The 16,877-nt window shown below is 35.4% G+C and overlaps 1 protein-coding gene across 2 annotated transcripts in view; it reads left to right on the forward strand.

The window, feature by feature from the left end:
- Window positions 1-10,099, forward strand: part of ANXA7 (annexin A7) — a 27,626-nt gene extending 17,527 nt beyond the window's left edge. For both annotated transcript variants that reach the window (XM_006915517.3, XM_025049391.1), the window contains exons 6-13: window positions 1,141-1,243; window positions 1,457-1,551; window positions 3,952-4,065; window positions 4,297-4,467; window positions 6,551-6,721; window positions 6,801-6,876; window positions 7,958-8,070; window positions 9,664-10,099. In XM_006915517.3, coding sequence (XP_006915579.1) covers window positions 1,141-1,243; window positions 1,457-1,551; window positions 3,952-4,065; window positions 4,297-4,467; window positions 6,551-6,721; window positions 6,801-6,876; window positions 7,958-8,070; window positions 9,664-9,786 — 966 coding nt within the window. In that variant the 3' untranslated portion in view covers window positions 9,787-10,099. The remainder of the gene's footprint in view (window positions 1-1,140; window positions 1,244-1,456; window positions 1,552-3,951; window positions 4,066-4,296; window positions 4,468-6,550; window positions 6,722-6,800; window positions 6,877-7,957; window positions 8,071-9,663) is intronic.
- The last annotated feature ends 6,778 nt before the right edge of the window (window positions 10,100-16,877 follow it).

Genomic DNA, 16,877 nt, shown 5'->3' on the forward strand with positions numbered 1-16,877 from the left:
GAAGACACTTACTGTTAGCTTATTTTATTACTGGTGATAATTGATTTTGATCATTTGTTTAAGATGGTGTAATATTTAAAACTATGCAGAGTTTTCTGTTGCGATGTTTTAAACTGTGCAAATATCTTGGTTCTCATCATACTTTTACCTACTAATTTTAATATCCATTGATAAGTCTTGTCTGAAACAGTTATTACTGTGGTTATTCATTATATGGCTATTTAAAAAATTTTTCTCATAAATTTGTAGTTTAAGCATATAGTCTTTGTTTTGCTTTCTGTTTTATTTCCTTATAAAACCAAGAGGTACAATATTCTAATCGTCACTTTCATTTTGTGCTTTTTTTTCCTTTTTTGTGCTTTTCTTAATATAAAATGTTTTCTTTCATGTCTAATAATCAGGGCCCATAGAGGAAATGAAGAGATATTACCAAAAGTATATTTTTGTTCAAAACCTCATTGGGCAACTCATGTTCTACTTTACTAAAGCCATTCATCTCACACTATCCAGGGATAATCTCTTTTTTTTTTTCCTATTCTACCTAGAAGGAATTCCAAGTGAAACTTGAACATTCTCAGTGTTCTCTTCACAGTGAGATACAAGGACTTATATAACCCTTGTTTATTCTTGGTCTTTTGCATCATCTTCTCCCCTTCCTCCCTCTAAACATATGCTATGTTCCAGGGACTACCAAGAGGGATTCAAGGCACAGAAAGGTTGTGACTAATTTCACAAGCTTGACTGTCTTGTCTCCTGAAAGTTTGGTGTCTGGCTGTCTCTTGGCAGCAGGACGATAAGTCTTTCCCACCTGTTCCAGAATGAGCCCTGATAATAAAATGCACATATGCTTGTCCTAAAACCCAAACACTGGCCACTTTGCATGAGAGTGTTGACTGGGGAAATCTTGAGCTGTCATCTTGTCAGCAGAGAATCCTGACTTGGATTCTTTTTAAATTTGTATTTCTTTTATTAAAGCAGTTGAAATTGTTTTTCTTTTTTCTTTTTTCAGTTTTATTGAGATATAATTGGCATATAACACTGTATTAGTTTTAGATATAAAACATGATGATTTGGCATAGGTATATATTGTGAAACGATTACCATGATAACTGACTTGGATTTTCTGCCTCTTGTTCTCAGCCTTCTGCTATGACTCAGGGAGTTCAAGGAACAATCCGACCAGCTACCAGCTTTGATGCTATGAGAGATGCAGAAATTCTTCGTAAAGCAATGAAGGGTTTTGGTAAGGAAAACAGATTTTTGTCTTATTTGTAAGTTCAAATTATTGAATCGAAAGTAAAAATAAGCTTTATATCAAACCAAGTTTATGTGTCAGCCTGTGTGCACATACTTCAATTTAATCTGGCACTAGATACCTTATAAGCATCTAAGAGATATCCTCAAGGAGCACCTAACATAGACTTTATCCTTATTCTAACATGTATGATTCTTCCAGGGACAGATGAACAGGCAATCGTGGATGTTGTGGCCAACCGTTCCAATGATCAAAGGCAAAAAATTAAAGCAGCTTTTAAGACCATGTATGGCAAGGTATTTTTTTCTTGAGTGAGCATGAACAGTGGCCTGTAGACCCTGCATTCTTGTCAGGTTGAACACTATCTTTTTATTAGTACTGGTAGAACAAAGTAGAGACGGCTATTCTAATTCCAGAGTAGTCCGTGACCTCATAGTCACATGTTATACTGTGTCTGGCATGTGATAGACATTCAGCAGAAAGTAGATTATGACCACAGCCATAATTCGTAGCTTGATTTTTAATCCTTTCCACATAGTGGAATTCAAAGCCTTCTTAAGAAGCCCCTGCTTATTCTTGGTCCTTTGCATCCTCTCCCACTCCTCTCCCTTCCTCTAAACATATCCTGTACTTATGATTGTATGGAACTTCTGGCCATTCTCTGCACATACTATGATCTTTTATACTTCTATGTTTGGTTTATGTTGTTGTCTTGGCCTAGAACATCTCTTCTTCTTTTTCTGCATGGCAAACAACTTCACCAGGTTTTTACTTAAATTAGCTACTCTGTGGCGTTTCTTTCATTGCTCTGGGCAGAATTTAGCTGCTTCTTCCACTGTGGTCCCATAGCGCTGTGTAAAACCGCTGCTATAACTGATATCACTGTCTACCCCACAAAACTGAGCTCCGCATTAGGCAAACCATATCATAGTTGTCTTTGTATTTATAGCACCAAGTACAGGAACAATAACAAACATCCACTTAATAAATGTTTGTTGAATGGATGAGCTGTGACTAGATACAGCAAGATTCTGTGGCTAAAAAGTGCCATCACTACAAAGGGAAAACCTAGGTAGCATTCATTTGCCATTTAACTTGGAATCCTAAAAATTTGCTAATTTTTCTGGATCCAGTTTACTTTTCTCAGAATGGGAGTAGAGATCCATTGGTTGGTCCCACCTTATCTATTCTACTCTGCTTTTCTCTCTCTGCAGCTCAGATCCACATCTTTAGTCTTAAGGCTAATTAAATGACACAGATTCTATGTTTCTTTAGAGCTTAACGTCAGACTCACTTCTCTCACAAAAGCATATTCCATATTATGAATTTCTGTAGTTCATAGACAGTCTGTGCTATGCTGTCATAGACAGTCTTATATATCACTTTAGAATTAAAACTAAATTCACAGCCTGTTTTCATTATCCCCCAGCTACCTTTCTCTTAAATTTCTATTAACTAATAAAAATACTCTTTGTCTAGGCTGCCATGATCTTCTTTGATTCCTATTCTTCATCAATTCAGTCAGTGAATATTTATTCAGTGCCTACTGTATGCCAGGCTCTGCTTTGTTCTAGCAACTGGTTATTGACTATATATTATTGATGTAATCCATAAAAGGGCTCTTTGAAGATGTGTCTTCTCTCTCATTTTTCTCTTAACATTTCCATTGCTATTACTGCAATTTAAGCCTTTATTCTTACCTAAATATTCTGGTATCCTAAATGTTCTCATCTATAGCCTCTTTGTCATCATAGTCCATTGTTGCCACGTCAATGCCATTTTCTTGCATAAAAGTTTCCAAGGCTTCTCCCAGCATGTAGAATCAAATTCACATTCTTTAGCTTGATAGTCAAGGTAGTAATCCAAGCATATAGTGACAACTTTGTCTTACTTATCTGTGAAAACATTCTCTTTTAACAAATTGGTTGTCTTATTGTTCCATTGAACAAGCTTTGTTCATTCTTGCCTCTGTACTGGTGATTCTCAACCTTAACTGATCATCATATTCTCCTTAGAACTTGTAAATGCATGTAGAATCTGAGTATTTATCTTCAACATTTTTATTTTTTAAAGAAAAATTCAACAGATGATTTTAATGCATAGCCAAGGCTGGGAACCTTTTTGCCCAAAATACCTTCCTCCTTCTTCTTCGTCTGTTAATTTTTATATACTCTTCAAGATCTGTACTAAAAGCTTTCTCTGTGTCTGTAGCCCACTTTAACTTTTTCCGTTGTTTCTGTGCTACTTACTCATCTGGTGCTATAGAATAAACTGCCTTATTTCTTTTTAAATGTTTATCTTTGCAAATAACATGATGATGATTTATACTTCCTCATAGAACAAGAACAGTTTTTTATACTAATTAGTATCTGTTTATCATCTTGTTCATTTGAATTACTCTTTATTTCATGTATCTCTTGTCTTTGTACCTGGTATAGTAATGGAACTACAGTAAGAATTTATTAAGTGTTTATTGATAGAATGAGTAGAATACATCTACTTGAGTGTAGCAAACTTTAATTGTGTATATTTATTTATTAGTATATAATATTTAGATTTGAAATTTAGGTTTCATAAAGCAATTCAATTCCATTTTTCCTCATTTCCCATTAAAAATATAAGCAACAAAATTTGGAGAGCACATATACTTAGTTCATACTTGTAATTAAACAGGATTTTTTTTTGCAATTAAACAGGATTTAATCAAAGATCTCAAATCAGAGTTAAGTGGAAATATGGAAGAATTGATCCTTGCCCTGTTCATGCCAACTACATATTATGATGCCTGGAGTTTACGGAATGCAATGAAGGTACTATATGTTATTTACTTTGAATATTTTATCTTATTTCAAAACCCCCACAAATTACAGCAATTCTGAATTTACAGTGACAGCTAAAGCAGTACATTATTTCATATTGTCTGAATATATAAAGCTTTTTCAGCTCCAGAAGTCAAAGAAATAGTTGATAGAACAGTAAGATTTAATAACTTGCAGAGTTTGTTTTTCTTTTGTATAATTCTCCTTTCTTCATTCACATAGGGAGCAGGAACTCAGGAACGTGTATTGATTGAAATTTTATGCACAAGAACTAATCAGGAAATCCGAGAAATTGTCAGATGTTATCAATCGGAATTTGGACGAGACCTTGAAAAGGACATTAGGTCAGATACATCAGGGCATTTTGAACGTTTACTTGTATCCATGTGCCAGGTGAGTAGAGCATAAATGTTTGTGTTCTTGTGGAAGGAACATTCTTTACTGCCTGTTGCCAGTGAACATTCTTTATTCTTTTTAATATTTAGCCCTCTTGAAATCTTCTAGACTTAAGAGGGACAACACAGAACCCAATGTACAAATTTCTTTGTTGTCACTACTAGGACTTATTTCTGTAGATCTGGCTCTGTGAGGAATCAGAAATTAACCTTTTTAAAATTGTATGGAATCAGAAATCACCTTGAGGCTGTGTCTTAGGATGGGGATGAATCTGTACTTTTAAGCTTAGCATTGTACTGCCAATTAAGTTGGGCCATCAACCGAAGATACGCAGGACTGTCATGGAAGTGCTATAGGAGGAGAGAACTGTGTGGGGAGAGCCACAGATGCAGAAGAACGTTTTAGAATTCACAGAAATATTGCGATTAGCATGTTCCTTATTCTGACTCCCCAAATATGTTGGAGAGGTGACAGAAAATTCGCCAAATAGGGTCTTTGGAATGATATTATAAACATAATTAGAATGAGATGATGGGGGTATATTTGAAAGAGATACAAGACTAGCACACTGATTCAGTATCAGGAGTTATTGGCTATCCTGCCTGCACACAAGGTTGTACAGTCTTGAGGGATCTCAAAGTAGAAGAGAGGTTCTTCAGAGCAAAGGAAGGTAGTTGCAGAAAAGATAATATACCAGAGTGAGTGGAGAGGGAAATGAACAAAGAAAGCAAATGGGTGGGAGGAAGTCGAGTTTACAGACAACAGCTTAACAGCCAGGGAATAGGTTAGCATTTAAAAAGAACAAGAAGGAAACAGAAACAGAAATTTAATGCTAAAAAAATGATTATTGAGACTTCATATGAGATGCTGAGTCTCTTTATGCAGAATTCAAGGCCCAGCCATTTTATAAAGTGAAGGGACCTCTTGCAGGAAGTGAGCAGAAGAATGGCTTCCTAGGAAAATTGAACTGTATTATGTGTTTGAATCTAAAGGCACTAATGTGGGAAGTTTTTCCTGAGCACCTTTTGCTGTGTTATATTCAGTTGTCCGTTTAGAATATGCTTCTACATATTCCTCGTGCCCAGGGCTCTTCAGAAGACAATTTCCCACCTTCAAGGAACACCTCTCCATTTTGCTCCTCAGACAGATACCGAGACTCTAGAGGACAGCCTTTCCTTTGTTTGGGTTTGTGTTTCTATTTTTAAGAGAAACCAACTGCCCACCTCAGCTTTACTCTTGTTCAGGCTCAGAGCTTTCTCTCTACCTCTCCTTCCCTCCTTCCCTCCTTCCTATCCCAGGAGAGAGTTTGGTACACAAATCGGAACAGCTCAGTAGAACTTGAATTATTTATAGCTTCTTCTAAAAAGCTCTGGCATCATTTTTATTTATACATTCATAATAAATACTTATATACTAAGATTACATTTGGATGAAAGGAAGGAAGTTCATGAAGCCTCCATATTATATGTTTCCCCGCCTTAACTTAAATATCTTGAGGGCAGAGACCTTGTCTGTCTTCTACCTAGCACATTCTTTTGGTTTTGTTTCTCTGGAGAACCCTGACTAATACAGCCTGGCACAAAAAAGTGCTCTATAACTTTTACTTTTTAGTTGCATGAATGAATAAAAATGGAATTAAATGTAATGCATATTGATCTTAAATCCTAGCTAAGGATAATTAGAATTTCTTCAAAAGTCGTAGTTTATATCTCCTAGTAGATATTTGTCTTTTTATTTTTGTCGGGGGAAAAATGTGTGTATAAATCATGTAGATGTGTATGTAATTTTTTTTATGGAAACCTTTTCTGGTTTCATTTAACTCTCAAAGCCCTGAAAACCTCTCATTTTAACATAACCTTATTAAACTATGATCATATATTATAAAATTCAAAGTTGGCAGTGTAATAAAGTACTAGTTATATTAGTGTAGTTTTCTTTGAAAATGAAAGATATGCATGACAAACTTTATGCATTAATCTATAGTAAATTATCCCTTTAAGTCCAAAAGTGATTAGATTGGAAAGAAAAATTTTAAGATCCTGTATCATTTGCTTCCAATTCCTGCCTTCCTCTTTTGCAGGGAAATCGTGACGAGAACCAGAATGTTAACCACCAGTTGGCTCAGGAAGATGCTCAGCGTCTCTATCAAGCTGGTGAGGGGAGACTGGGGACAGATGAATCTTGCTTTAACATGATTCTTGCCACGAGAAGCTTTCCTCAGCTGAAAGCTACTATGGATGCCTATTCCAGGGTATGAGCTTTTCTTTTGAAGATGTGGCTTCTGCTTTAAGGGGTGAAAGTATTTTAACTCCTATACTTTTTGTTTGCAGATGGCTAATAGAGATTTGTTAAGCAGTGTTGGCCGTGAGTTTTCCGGAAATGTTGAAAGTGGTTTGAAGACTATCTGTAAGATACTTTTGTGTTTTGCTTCGTTTTGTTTATAAATGAGTGAGGCTTTGAATAGTTGTTCCTATTAAGTAATAATAATTAATGTGGCCTCCTTGGAATCTGCATAGGCAGAGGCTGAGCTAATCTATGTTTTTATATGCAGTTCCCTATGAATGGTGGCTGGCGTGATCAATTAGCGTTGTTTTGGAATTATTTGATCTTTATTATAACTATATGCTCTTCTTGAGGCATATACAAGAATATATGACAGACTGTAGCATTCCCATTAAGGTGAATGGGAAAGCACTAAGCAACTACGAGTGCCACCACACAGCGTCATTTTGAACCCCAACCCCAAACACTTTTTAAGTATTCAGCCCAATGAGATTCTTTTCTCTTTTGAAATTAACCTAATTTCTGGTGTCCTGACATTGAAATGTCCAACAAAACGGAAATTTCATTCTCATGTAGCATTTAGGAGTAAAAAGAGTATTAGTAACACATTGGTATTAGCAATTGAATGTCTTACAAATAGTACTATAGTAATTGTAGCTAAATTAATAACATACAGTTAGTATATCTCTTTCATTTACAGGAAGAGATTTTGCTAAGTTAATTTTCCCAAGAGAAAATGTGTCAGATTTCTTATTATCATTCTCAAGTCTGCTCAAATCTGTGTTTTCTTTATTATGTTGGAGTGTATCTCATACCCTTTCTCAGGCAAATGATATATTTGACTTCTAGTATTCAGATTTTATTCATTATTCCTTTTAAGTAAGATAATACTAGGGCACAGTTGCTACAGATATACTATAAGGGGAAAAATGTAAAGAATCTAAACTACTGCATCTATGGAGAAAAAATGATTTTTGGGGTGCCAGAGGAAATCTTCTAGACTTGAAAGTAGCCTGTGTGGTGCATCTAAAAAGGATAGATGTTGAGAAAAATCAAGGGGGCAGGACATTATCAACTCACCTCAGATTTCTGAGATGATTACATAGAAAATGATCAGAGGCAGGCTAGAAGTGATAAATGAAGCTAGAGCATGGACGTGTTTGTCAAGTCATGATTCCATGTCTGAAACATCTCTAACTTGCAGTGCAGTGTGCCCTGAACCGTCCTGCCTTCTTTGCTGAGAGGCTGTACTATTCTATGAAAGGTGCCGGCACAGATGACTCCACCCTGGTCAGGATTGTGGTCACTCGAAGTGAGGTGAGGCTTTCTCTTTCTGTCCGATCTTACTTGATTTTGAATGTTGATTTCTTAAAAGTTCCTTAGTTGGTTGTTAGTCCCTCGGGAATGATGTTAAGAAAGAGCTGTCTTTGTCACTGCCTGTAGAGTCTGTAAAAAGCAGTGTTCACTTCTCTCATGCCGTGATTGAGGCTTGCTTTAGTGAAACAGACCACTGTACTGTACCTCAGTAAATCCCCAGTGCCAAGAGATTTTCCTGGTTGAGGAGGTCTGTGAAGAATACTAGTTTATGGCAAGTTGGAAGATGTTTATCTTTTGGTTTTCATTTTGCTTTTGTTAAAATTTGTATGAAAGACCTATGCAGATCAATCCTATTGGATATAAAAATTATGGAAATTTAGTATACCTTGTTAATTATAGAACAATTAAAAAAAAACTCATCTTTATCTCTTTACCTAAATATAGCCTCAAATGTCTTCCTTTCTTCGATATTTATATTTATTGGATTTTTAAATTGAAAGATATATACTACTAAATTATACTAAAGGTAAATTATTTTTTAAAAAGACAGCCAGAATATGGTGTTTAAAAAGAAACTTTTTGTGTATTTCTTCTTAGACCTAAATTTTCTAAGTAGGATCTTTTTTTTCTAATTGCAATAAAATATACATAACAAAACCATTTTAACCATTTTTAAGAGTGGCGTTAAGTACATTCAAATTGTTGTACAACCATCACCACCAGAATTCTTTCATTTCGTAAAGCTGAAAATCCATACTCATTAAACAGCAATTCACCATTCTCTCCCCTCAGCCTTTGGCAACCACCATTTTACCTCCTGTTCCTACGTATTTGACTACTCCATATATTTCATATAAGTGGAATCATACAGTATTTGCCCTTTTGTGACTGGCTTTTTCACTTAGCATAACATTTTCAAGGTTCATCCATGTTGTATCTTGTGTCAGAATTTCCTTTTTAAGACTGAATAATATTCCATTGTATGTATACACTTTCTTCATTTAATCCATTCATCCATCAGTGGACTCTTGGGTTGTTTCCACCTTTTGGCTGTTGTGAACAATGCTGCTTTGAGCATGGGTGTGCAAATATTTGAGTTCCTGCTTGCACTTTTGTGTACATAACCAGAAGTGGAATTGCTCTGTCATATGGTAGTTCTATTTTATTATTTTGAGGAATCACCATACCATTTTCCACAGTGGCTGCACCATTGTACATTCCAACCAGCAATACACAATGGTTCCAGCTTCTCCATCCTTGCCAACACTTGCTATTTTTGGTGTTTTTGATAATAGACCTCTTATCAAATGTTTTTTAAATGTCTAATATTTTTGGAATAATAGATGAAACTGGTGCTACTTTTATTCAGTATTTTTACAGAACTGTGAATCAGACCTTCATTGGGTGATTCTAGCACTAGTATGAATGCTAGCTATATAGTGTCAGTCACTTGAAAAAAGTCACTTGGTATTTTTCTCCCTTTGCTTTGATTATAATTAGGATCTTTTCACTATCAGAGAATAATTCTAATAAATACTAGCTTTCTTTTGACAGCCTTTTCCTAACATCACAAATATCATCTCTTGTATGCAGATTGATCTTGTACAAATAAAACAGATGTTCAATCAGATGTATCAGAAGACCCTCGGCACAATGATTGCAAGTGACACAAGTGGAGATTATCGAAGGCTTCTTCTGGCCATCGTTGGCCAGTAGGAGGGATTTTTTTTAAATAAATGAAGCTATTCAAAGCTTATTCTTCAAAGCAGTGACTGACCTGCATGCAGAAATATCAACAACCATCGCCTAACCAAAAGAGCTTTTTATTAGGGACTGTGTCAGGGTATTGTGCTTGGTTTGCACATGTGGTTATTGCCTTAATTCTGATGTTATTTTTTCTCTACATAAAATCAGTATAAAGCCATATCATAATGATGTAGTAATAATGCAGTGTTTGTAAAGCGTAATTTTCTCACTGCTCTTATTCTAATCAGGATACCAAATTGAATAAAAATCACAACAATCTCTACTTCTGTGTGATAATATTGAATTTTAAAAAGGGTTGCTGAAAACTCTGCCTTTCAAAGTCCTACAGTGTCCATTGGGCAGTTGTAGTTGGTGGTATATTAAAACTATATTACTTAAAAAAATTCAGCTCTTTTAACCTACATAAATTGGTATTCTGTATTTATAAACACTAATATTTCCACATAGAAAATAGATTAGCATTGCCCGTAACAACTTTTAAAAAAGGATTACATGTTTATGTGCATAAAATACATAGCTTACTTTTATGCCTACTGAAACCCCCTAAAGATCTTTATTGGCCCTTGATTTTTAAATTTATGAGAGACTTTAAAATTAGTTGCAGTTTAATCCTGATTTCAGAAAGTGAAGCTTGACACTTAAGAGGTGTTCAATTAATGAGCAAATGAGGCTTAAATCAACTCCCCGGCAGAACCGAATGCTCCTAGCTCTTTATATAATGTTCAACATACTCAGTAATTGCTTGGTACTAAGGATAAACCTGTATTTTGAAATCACCCTGCTGAATTACTGACTCAACTCCTCAACCTAGCGTTTTGGAGAAGTAGTTCAGGAGTTGAATTAGTAATACAGCTGGGTGATTTCAAAATACAGGTTTATTCTTAGTACCAAGCAATTACTGAGTATGTTGAACATTATAATAGGTAGTCAGGGAAAGTACAAAGGAAAAAGGTTTGTAATCTAGTGGGAGTTCTAAATAAAAATTAATATACAAAGAAATTGTAAATGTTAGATTATAAATTCTGCTGAGGATAAGAACCTTATTTGTTCTTTGTGCTGCGCTCCCTGGTACAAAGCTGATATTTAATATAGATTTGGTAAATGATTATTCTAAAAATTGAGAGGAAGAATAGTAAATATCAAGTATAATTCATTGCACATTTGTGTAATTACCAAGGGGCATAGAAGATGGTATAAGACACAGCTTTACTCTTAGATAGACCATTCAATTCCAATACGAAGCAAAAGCAAGATACACGGGTAGAAGAATGATGTGCCAAGATGGATGTAATTACTTGTTATGAGTTTTATTTAAAAAGTTCAGTTTTGATTTAGGGTTGAAAAAGTAACAGCGATAAGATTTGGTAAAGATGAGAAAGAAAGATAGGGTATTTTTAAACTTTTAAACATTTGAGATATAATTCACATACCATTCATCCTTTTAAAGTAGTTTTTAGCATAATTTGAAATCTGTGCACCTACTACCACAATCAATTTTTGAACATTTTCACTACCCAGAAAGAAACCTTTTGCCCATTAGCAGTCACTCCTCATTCTCCCTACTCCTGCCCAGCCCTTGGCGATCACTAATCTACTTTCTGTCTATGGATTTGCCTATTTTTGGCTTTTCATGAATGAAATTAATTAATGTATGGCCCTTTGTATCTGGCTTTTTTCAATTACATTACTGTTAACATTCATTTGTGTTGTAGCATGAATCAGTGCTTCAGGTTTTTTTTTTATGGCTGAATAATCCATTGTATGGAGATGGATATGCATTTCCTTTGTCCATTTATCAATTAATGGATATTTGGGTTGTTTTCACCTTTTGGCTAGTATAAATAATGCTGCTGTAAACATTGATGTACAGATTTTTCTGCAGATACAAGTTTTTGATTTTCTTGGCTATGGAACTAGGAATTTCTGGATCATATAATATCTTTGTGTTTAACTTTCTAAGGATCTGCCAAACTGTTCCAAAGCAGTGGCACCATTTTACCTACTAGCAGTGAATGAGGTTTCTAATTTCTCCTCATCCTCACCAACACTATCACTGTCTATGTGTTTGATTAAGCCATCCTAGTGGATGTGAAGTGGAATCTTGTTGTGGTTTTGATTTGTATTTTCCTAATTGCTAATGAACATATTTTCTTATGCTGATTGTCCATTTGCACATCCATTTTGGAAAAATGTCTATTCAAATACTTTTGTCCATTTTTAATTTGTGTTATTTGTCTTTATTGTTGAGTTGTAAAGGTTATATATTCTGGATAGTAGACCCTTATCAGATATGATTTTGTTTTATATACTTTTATGATATGGTCAGTCATGTGGACCCTGAGAAGAAATTTATCTACTGAGATGGACATCCCCATGGTCAACCGAGGGCCTAAATTTTAGGAATAAGTCTAGTGGCCATTTGCTGACAGAGGCTCCTTCCGTACTCTGTATACCAGGAAGAACCTCAGACTTCCCTCGCTATGTCCTGCTTGTTTACATAGTCTGAGTCAACCACTGCAAGGAAACCCTGGTTTCTTTTTTTACTACCCAGGACTGAGACCTGCTCTGTCCAATCAGAACTGCACAATTTGGATACTTCATTTACATAAAATGGACCTAATTGAGAACCTGGGTGGGAACTTTTGCTATAAAAGGTGGCCTCCTCTTTGTTTTGGTGGAACACAGTTCGCTACCTGAATCTGTCTCCAGGCTGCAGCTCCTTTTGCTCAAATAAGTGCTTTTTATTCTTTACTATAGTCTAAAATTAATTTTGGTTTATAGTCAGGTACGGCCACAAAATGAGACACAGTAGAGACTTGGGAAAATCATTATACTCAAATGTCATAGAGACAGGAAGCACTGCACATACAGGGCCACAAGAGAAAAACACCAGATTGGTCAAGAGGCAGAAGACAGTTGGCTGGGGTGTGTGATTAGACCATGGCCTTTACTTGGGTTTCCGAGGGAAAGACAAGTTAGAGCAGGTAAAGCACTATATAGGGTTGACTAGTCCTAACAACTTTGGGTGGCCTTTAATTGCCTAGTACCTGGCCTTGGGGTGATAAAGGCAGAGAAATATTGCTTTCTGGGCTGTAGGGCCAGATACAGGAGGTGTGGCTCTGGACTGGTTAGTTTGCATCTAAAAGGCATGCTCCTGGCTGGGCCCTTTGCTGTCTCTAAAAACTGGCTACCCAGGGTGGGGCAATCTCTTCCAGCTAGAAAGGTTTTTTTTGTTTTTGTTTTTTTTTTAATGTAAAAACTACTTTAAAAATTATATACACACACAATACAGATTTATGAATATTTTCTCCCATTCTGTGGGTTGCCTTTTTCTTGATGGTGTCCTTGAGGCACAAAACTCTTATATTTTTATGAAGTCTAATTTCTTTTTTCTTTTTTTCTTTTTTGGTTGCTTGTGCTTTTAGGGTCATGTCTAAGAAACGATTGCCAAAATGCAAGCTCATGAGGATTTATCCCTGTTTTCTTTTAAAACTTTTGTAGTTTTGTCTCTTAGATACAGGTCGTTGACATTTTAGTTAATTTTTAAGTATGGTGTGAAATAAGTGTCCAACTTCTTTTGCATTTGTATATCCAGTTGTCCCAGCATTATCTGTTGAAAAGACCATCCTTTCCCCCATTGAATTGTCTTGGTACTCTTGTCAAAAATCGACCATAAATATAAAAGTTTATTTCTGAACTCTCAGTTCTATTCCATTTATCTATATATCTATCTATCCTTAAGCCTTGATTAGTGTACTTGATTACCTGATAACAGTATCTTTATAATAAGTTAGAAAGTGTAAGTCTTTCAACTATCTTCTTTTTCAATATTGTGTTGGTTTTTCTGAGTCCCTTGCGTTTCAATATTAATTTTAGAAACAGCTTATCAATTTCTGCAAAAAAGTCATCTGGGATGTTTATGGTTAATACTTTGAATCTGTAGATCAATTTGAGGATCAGCAATACATTTGATTCTGTTATTGGATCTTATCAAATAAATTGGCTTTGGAAATAAAAGATTAGCTAATTAAAAACAAGTCTTTTGGAGTAATGAAAAAAGAAAGAGTTTGTTGAAATAGTACGTCATTTAGTGGAGGTCATTGAAACTCAGACTAAGAAATTTGAATTTTATTACAGATTTTATAGCTTTTTAACCCCAAAAATTGGTTTGAATATGTAGATTTAATTCTGATTTTCAGTACTGTAATGTTTTCTATAGCACCAAACAGGGCCTTTTCTATGTTTTCCATATGCAAGTTGATGTTTTAAATCAGTCAAAAAACATATGAAGCCTTTCCTTATAAGGACTCTAGGAAATTCAGAGTGGCCACTAGTAAGCACTCTAGAATAAAAGAACCTTGATGCAGCTTTTTTATTCAGGCACCATACAGTCCAATGAGGATTAATTATGTTTTAAAAAGTGACACCTGTTACTTATCCTCATTTGCCTGGGCCTTGAAACAAAATACTAAGTAGACCAAGATCATGAGAGCAATTCCCTAGCAAACACTTGGTCCTAATCCTAGCTTATTATGTAGAAAAAGCATTTTGTGCTCTAAGTAAGATGGCTATCTCAAAGCAGACTCACTCACGGCTCTCACTTGGGAAAAAAATCCAGAGAGAAGTGCCTTCCTCAATAGTTCCATAGTTTTATTTTGAGAACCTTTTATTATAACACTGCAAGTTAAAATATTTTTCTTAATTTTTATAATTTTAATATTGTCGATGTGAAAAACATCCAAACCTGTAGAGAATTTTTTTGAGTTTATTTGAGCCAAACTGACAACAACTGCTGGGAAGCAAAATCTCAACGGATTCAGAAAATGCTCCAGAAAATGAGAGTTTTGCAACTTATTTTATACATCAGAATAAAAAGAGAAGACATAAGGAAGATTACATGAAATCAATTGGTGGTAGATTAAGGCGGTGGGAGAAAGCAAAGCAGGGAAATCTGAGTTTGAATAAAAAGTAAAACGGAAAGGAGGACTTTTACAATGGTGGGTAAAGGATGGTTAATATTTACAGCACAAAGAGATGGTATTCGGGAGGAACAAGATAACAATAAGAGGTTCTGTGGTCTTTTGTGCTCTGTTGGAGTTGTGCCCTGAGTGGTGTGGAAAAGGAGATTACTCTGACATTTCAAAGGTATGTTATTTTAGATGTAAGACAATAGGCTTTCTTAAGGTAAAGACTGACCTTTGTCAAGGAAGCTACAGACCTAGGATGTGACTACCTGCCATGACTTGCTTTTAGTTAGGAATTTTTATGTTCAGACGGTACTGTGTAATTGCTTTTGGTCTCTGTTTAAGGTTCACTATGCATGCATCCGCTGAGCTGATCAGGTTTAGTATGTGGCCTCCTTTTTGTCCACATATGTTTATTAGCAGAAATAAAACAATTTTAAAATTTGGCTCTGGTAACTCTGTATCCTAAGCATGGAGTTTAATGGAGAGTGATATGTATGTGTGTATAGCTTAAAGATTTGTTTTAAAATAATTTCAAATGTATAGAAAAGTTGCCAAAATATTGTGAAGAACTCCCATGTTCCCTTCACCCAGATTTTCAAGTAGTTAACATTGTATTGCTTCATTGCTCACTCTGTGTATGTCTATGCATGTGCATAGAACCCGTGTAATTAGCCTTTTTCCTGGACCTTTCAAGGTTTGAGAGGGCAAACTGCAGACATGATGTCCCATCACTCTTAAACAGTCCACCGTGTATTTTCCACCGAACAGGGTCACTCCTACAACAGCAAACAACCTTTCATATCAAGAAATAAATACGGTACAACACTACCATCCAGTCCATAAAGCCCATTCAAATTTCCCGTGCTGTCCCAACAATGTCTCTTTTCCTTTCTGGTCCAAAATGCTATACAGGAATACACATTGCATTTAGTTGTCATGTATTTTGAGCCTCCTTTAATCTGGTAGAGTTCCGAGTCGTTCATGTCCTTGACAGTTTTAAAGATTACAGGCCTTACTTTCTACATACGATGGCCCACAATCTGTGTCTCTCAGATGGCAGGAATACCTCAAAATGGTACTTTGCTTTTCCCAGTAATTTTCATCAGGAAGCATGCAATGTAGACTCCTCTCAACACTGGTGATGTTGACCTTGATCACCTGATCATGTTGCTGTCTTCAATAACCTAGTTTTCCCCTTTGTGATTGATTAGTATTCCAAAATCATGCCAATATTCTATACTGCATCAAACCTCCATCCATCAACCTTAGCGTCCATTGAAGAAGCCTGCCAAATGGTAATTCTCTACTTCCATCATTCCCTCTCCATTATCGAGTTGGCATTCTACTGTTAGAGCTCTCCTTTCTCTCCATTTATTTCTATCAGTGTGAACTTTTGTATTTCCTATTCTAGTCAATGGGCTATTATTCATTATCAGTTAATTTTGATGCTCATTGTCTCAGATTTGGCCAGTGGGAGCCCATTCAAGCTAGCTCTTAACATTACAATATTTTGAAGTATATATACTGTTAAGATTCCTCCATGTTGTGAGTAGCTTTAGTTCCTTCATTTTGACTGCTTTGTAATATGCTGTTTTGTGAATATCAGTTTATTCACCCACTCTTCCCAAGTTGATGGACATGGGTTGTTTCCAGGTTTTTTGCTATTGTATTTTGCTATTCCAACTCTAATGTTGAATTTCATATATATTAAAATTTTTCATTAACATAATTTACTCCGTCTGTTTGTTATGTAAATATTGAGCACATTGTTTTGCACTCTCACCAACACTGAGGCTCACTTTTATTTTTTATTTTTATTATTTTTTAATTACGTTTACTGGGATAACATTGATTAATACAATTATATAATTTTCAAGTGTACATTATCGTTTGACATCTATATATTCTATTGTGTGTTTACCACCCAGAGTCCAGTTTCCTTCAGCTACTATATATTTGATCCCCTTTACCCACTTCACCCTCTCCCATCCTCCTATAGAGTCCTATGATAGATGATTGGCTAAAGAAGCTGTGGTACATATATACAATGGAATATTACTCAGCCATAAGAAG

Source organism: Pteropus alecto, unplaced genomic scaffold (assembly GCF_000325575.1).
Source record: "Pteropus alecto unplaced genomic scaffold, ASM32557v1 scaffold155, whole genome shotgun sequence".
NCBI lineage: Eukaryota > Metazoa > Chordata > Mammalia > Chiroptera > Pteropodidae > Pteropus > Pteropus alecto.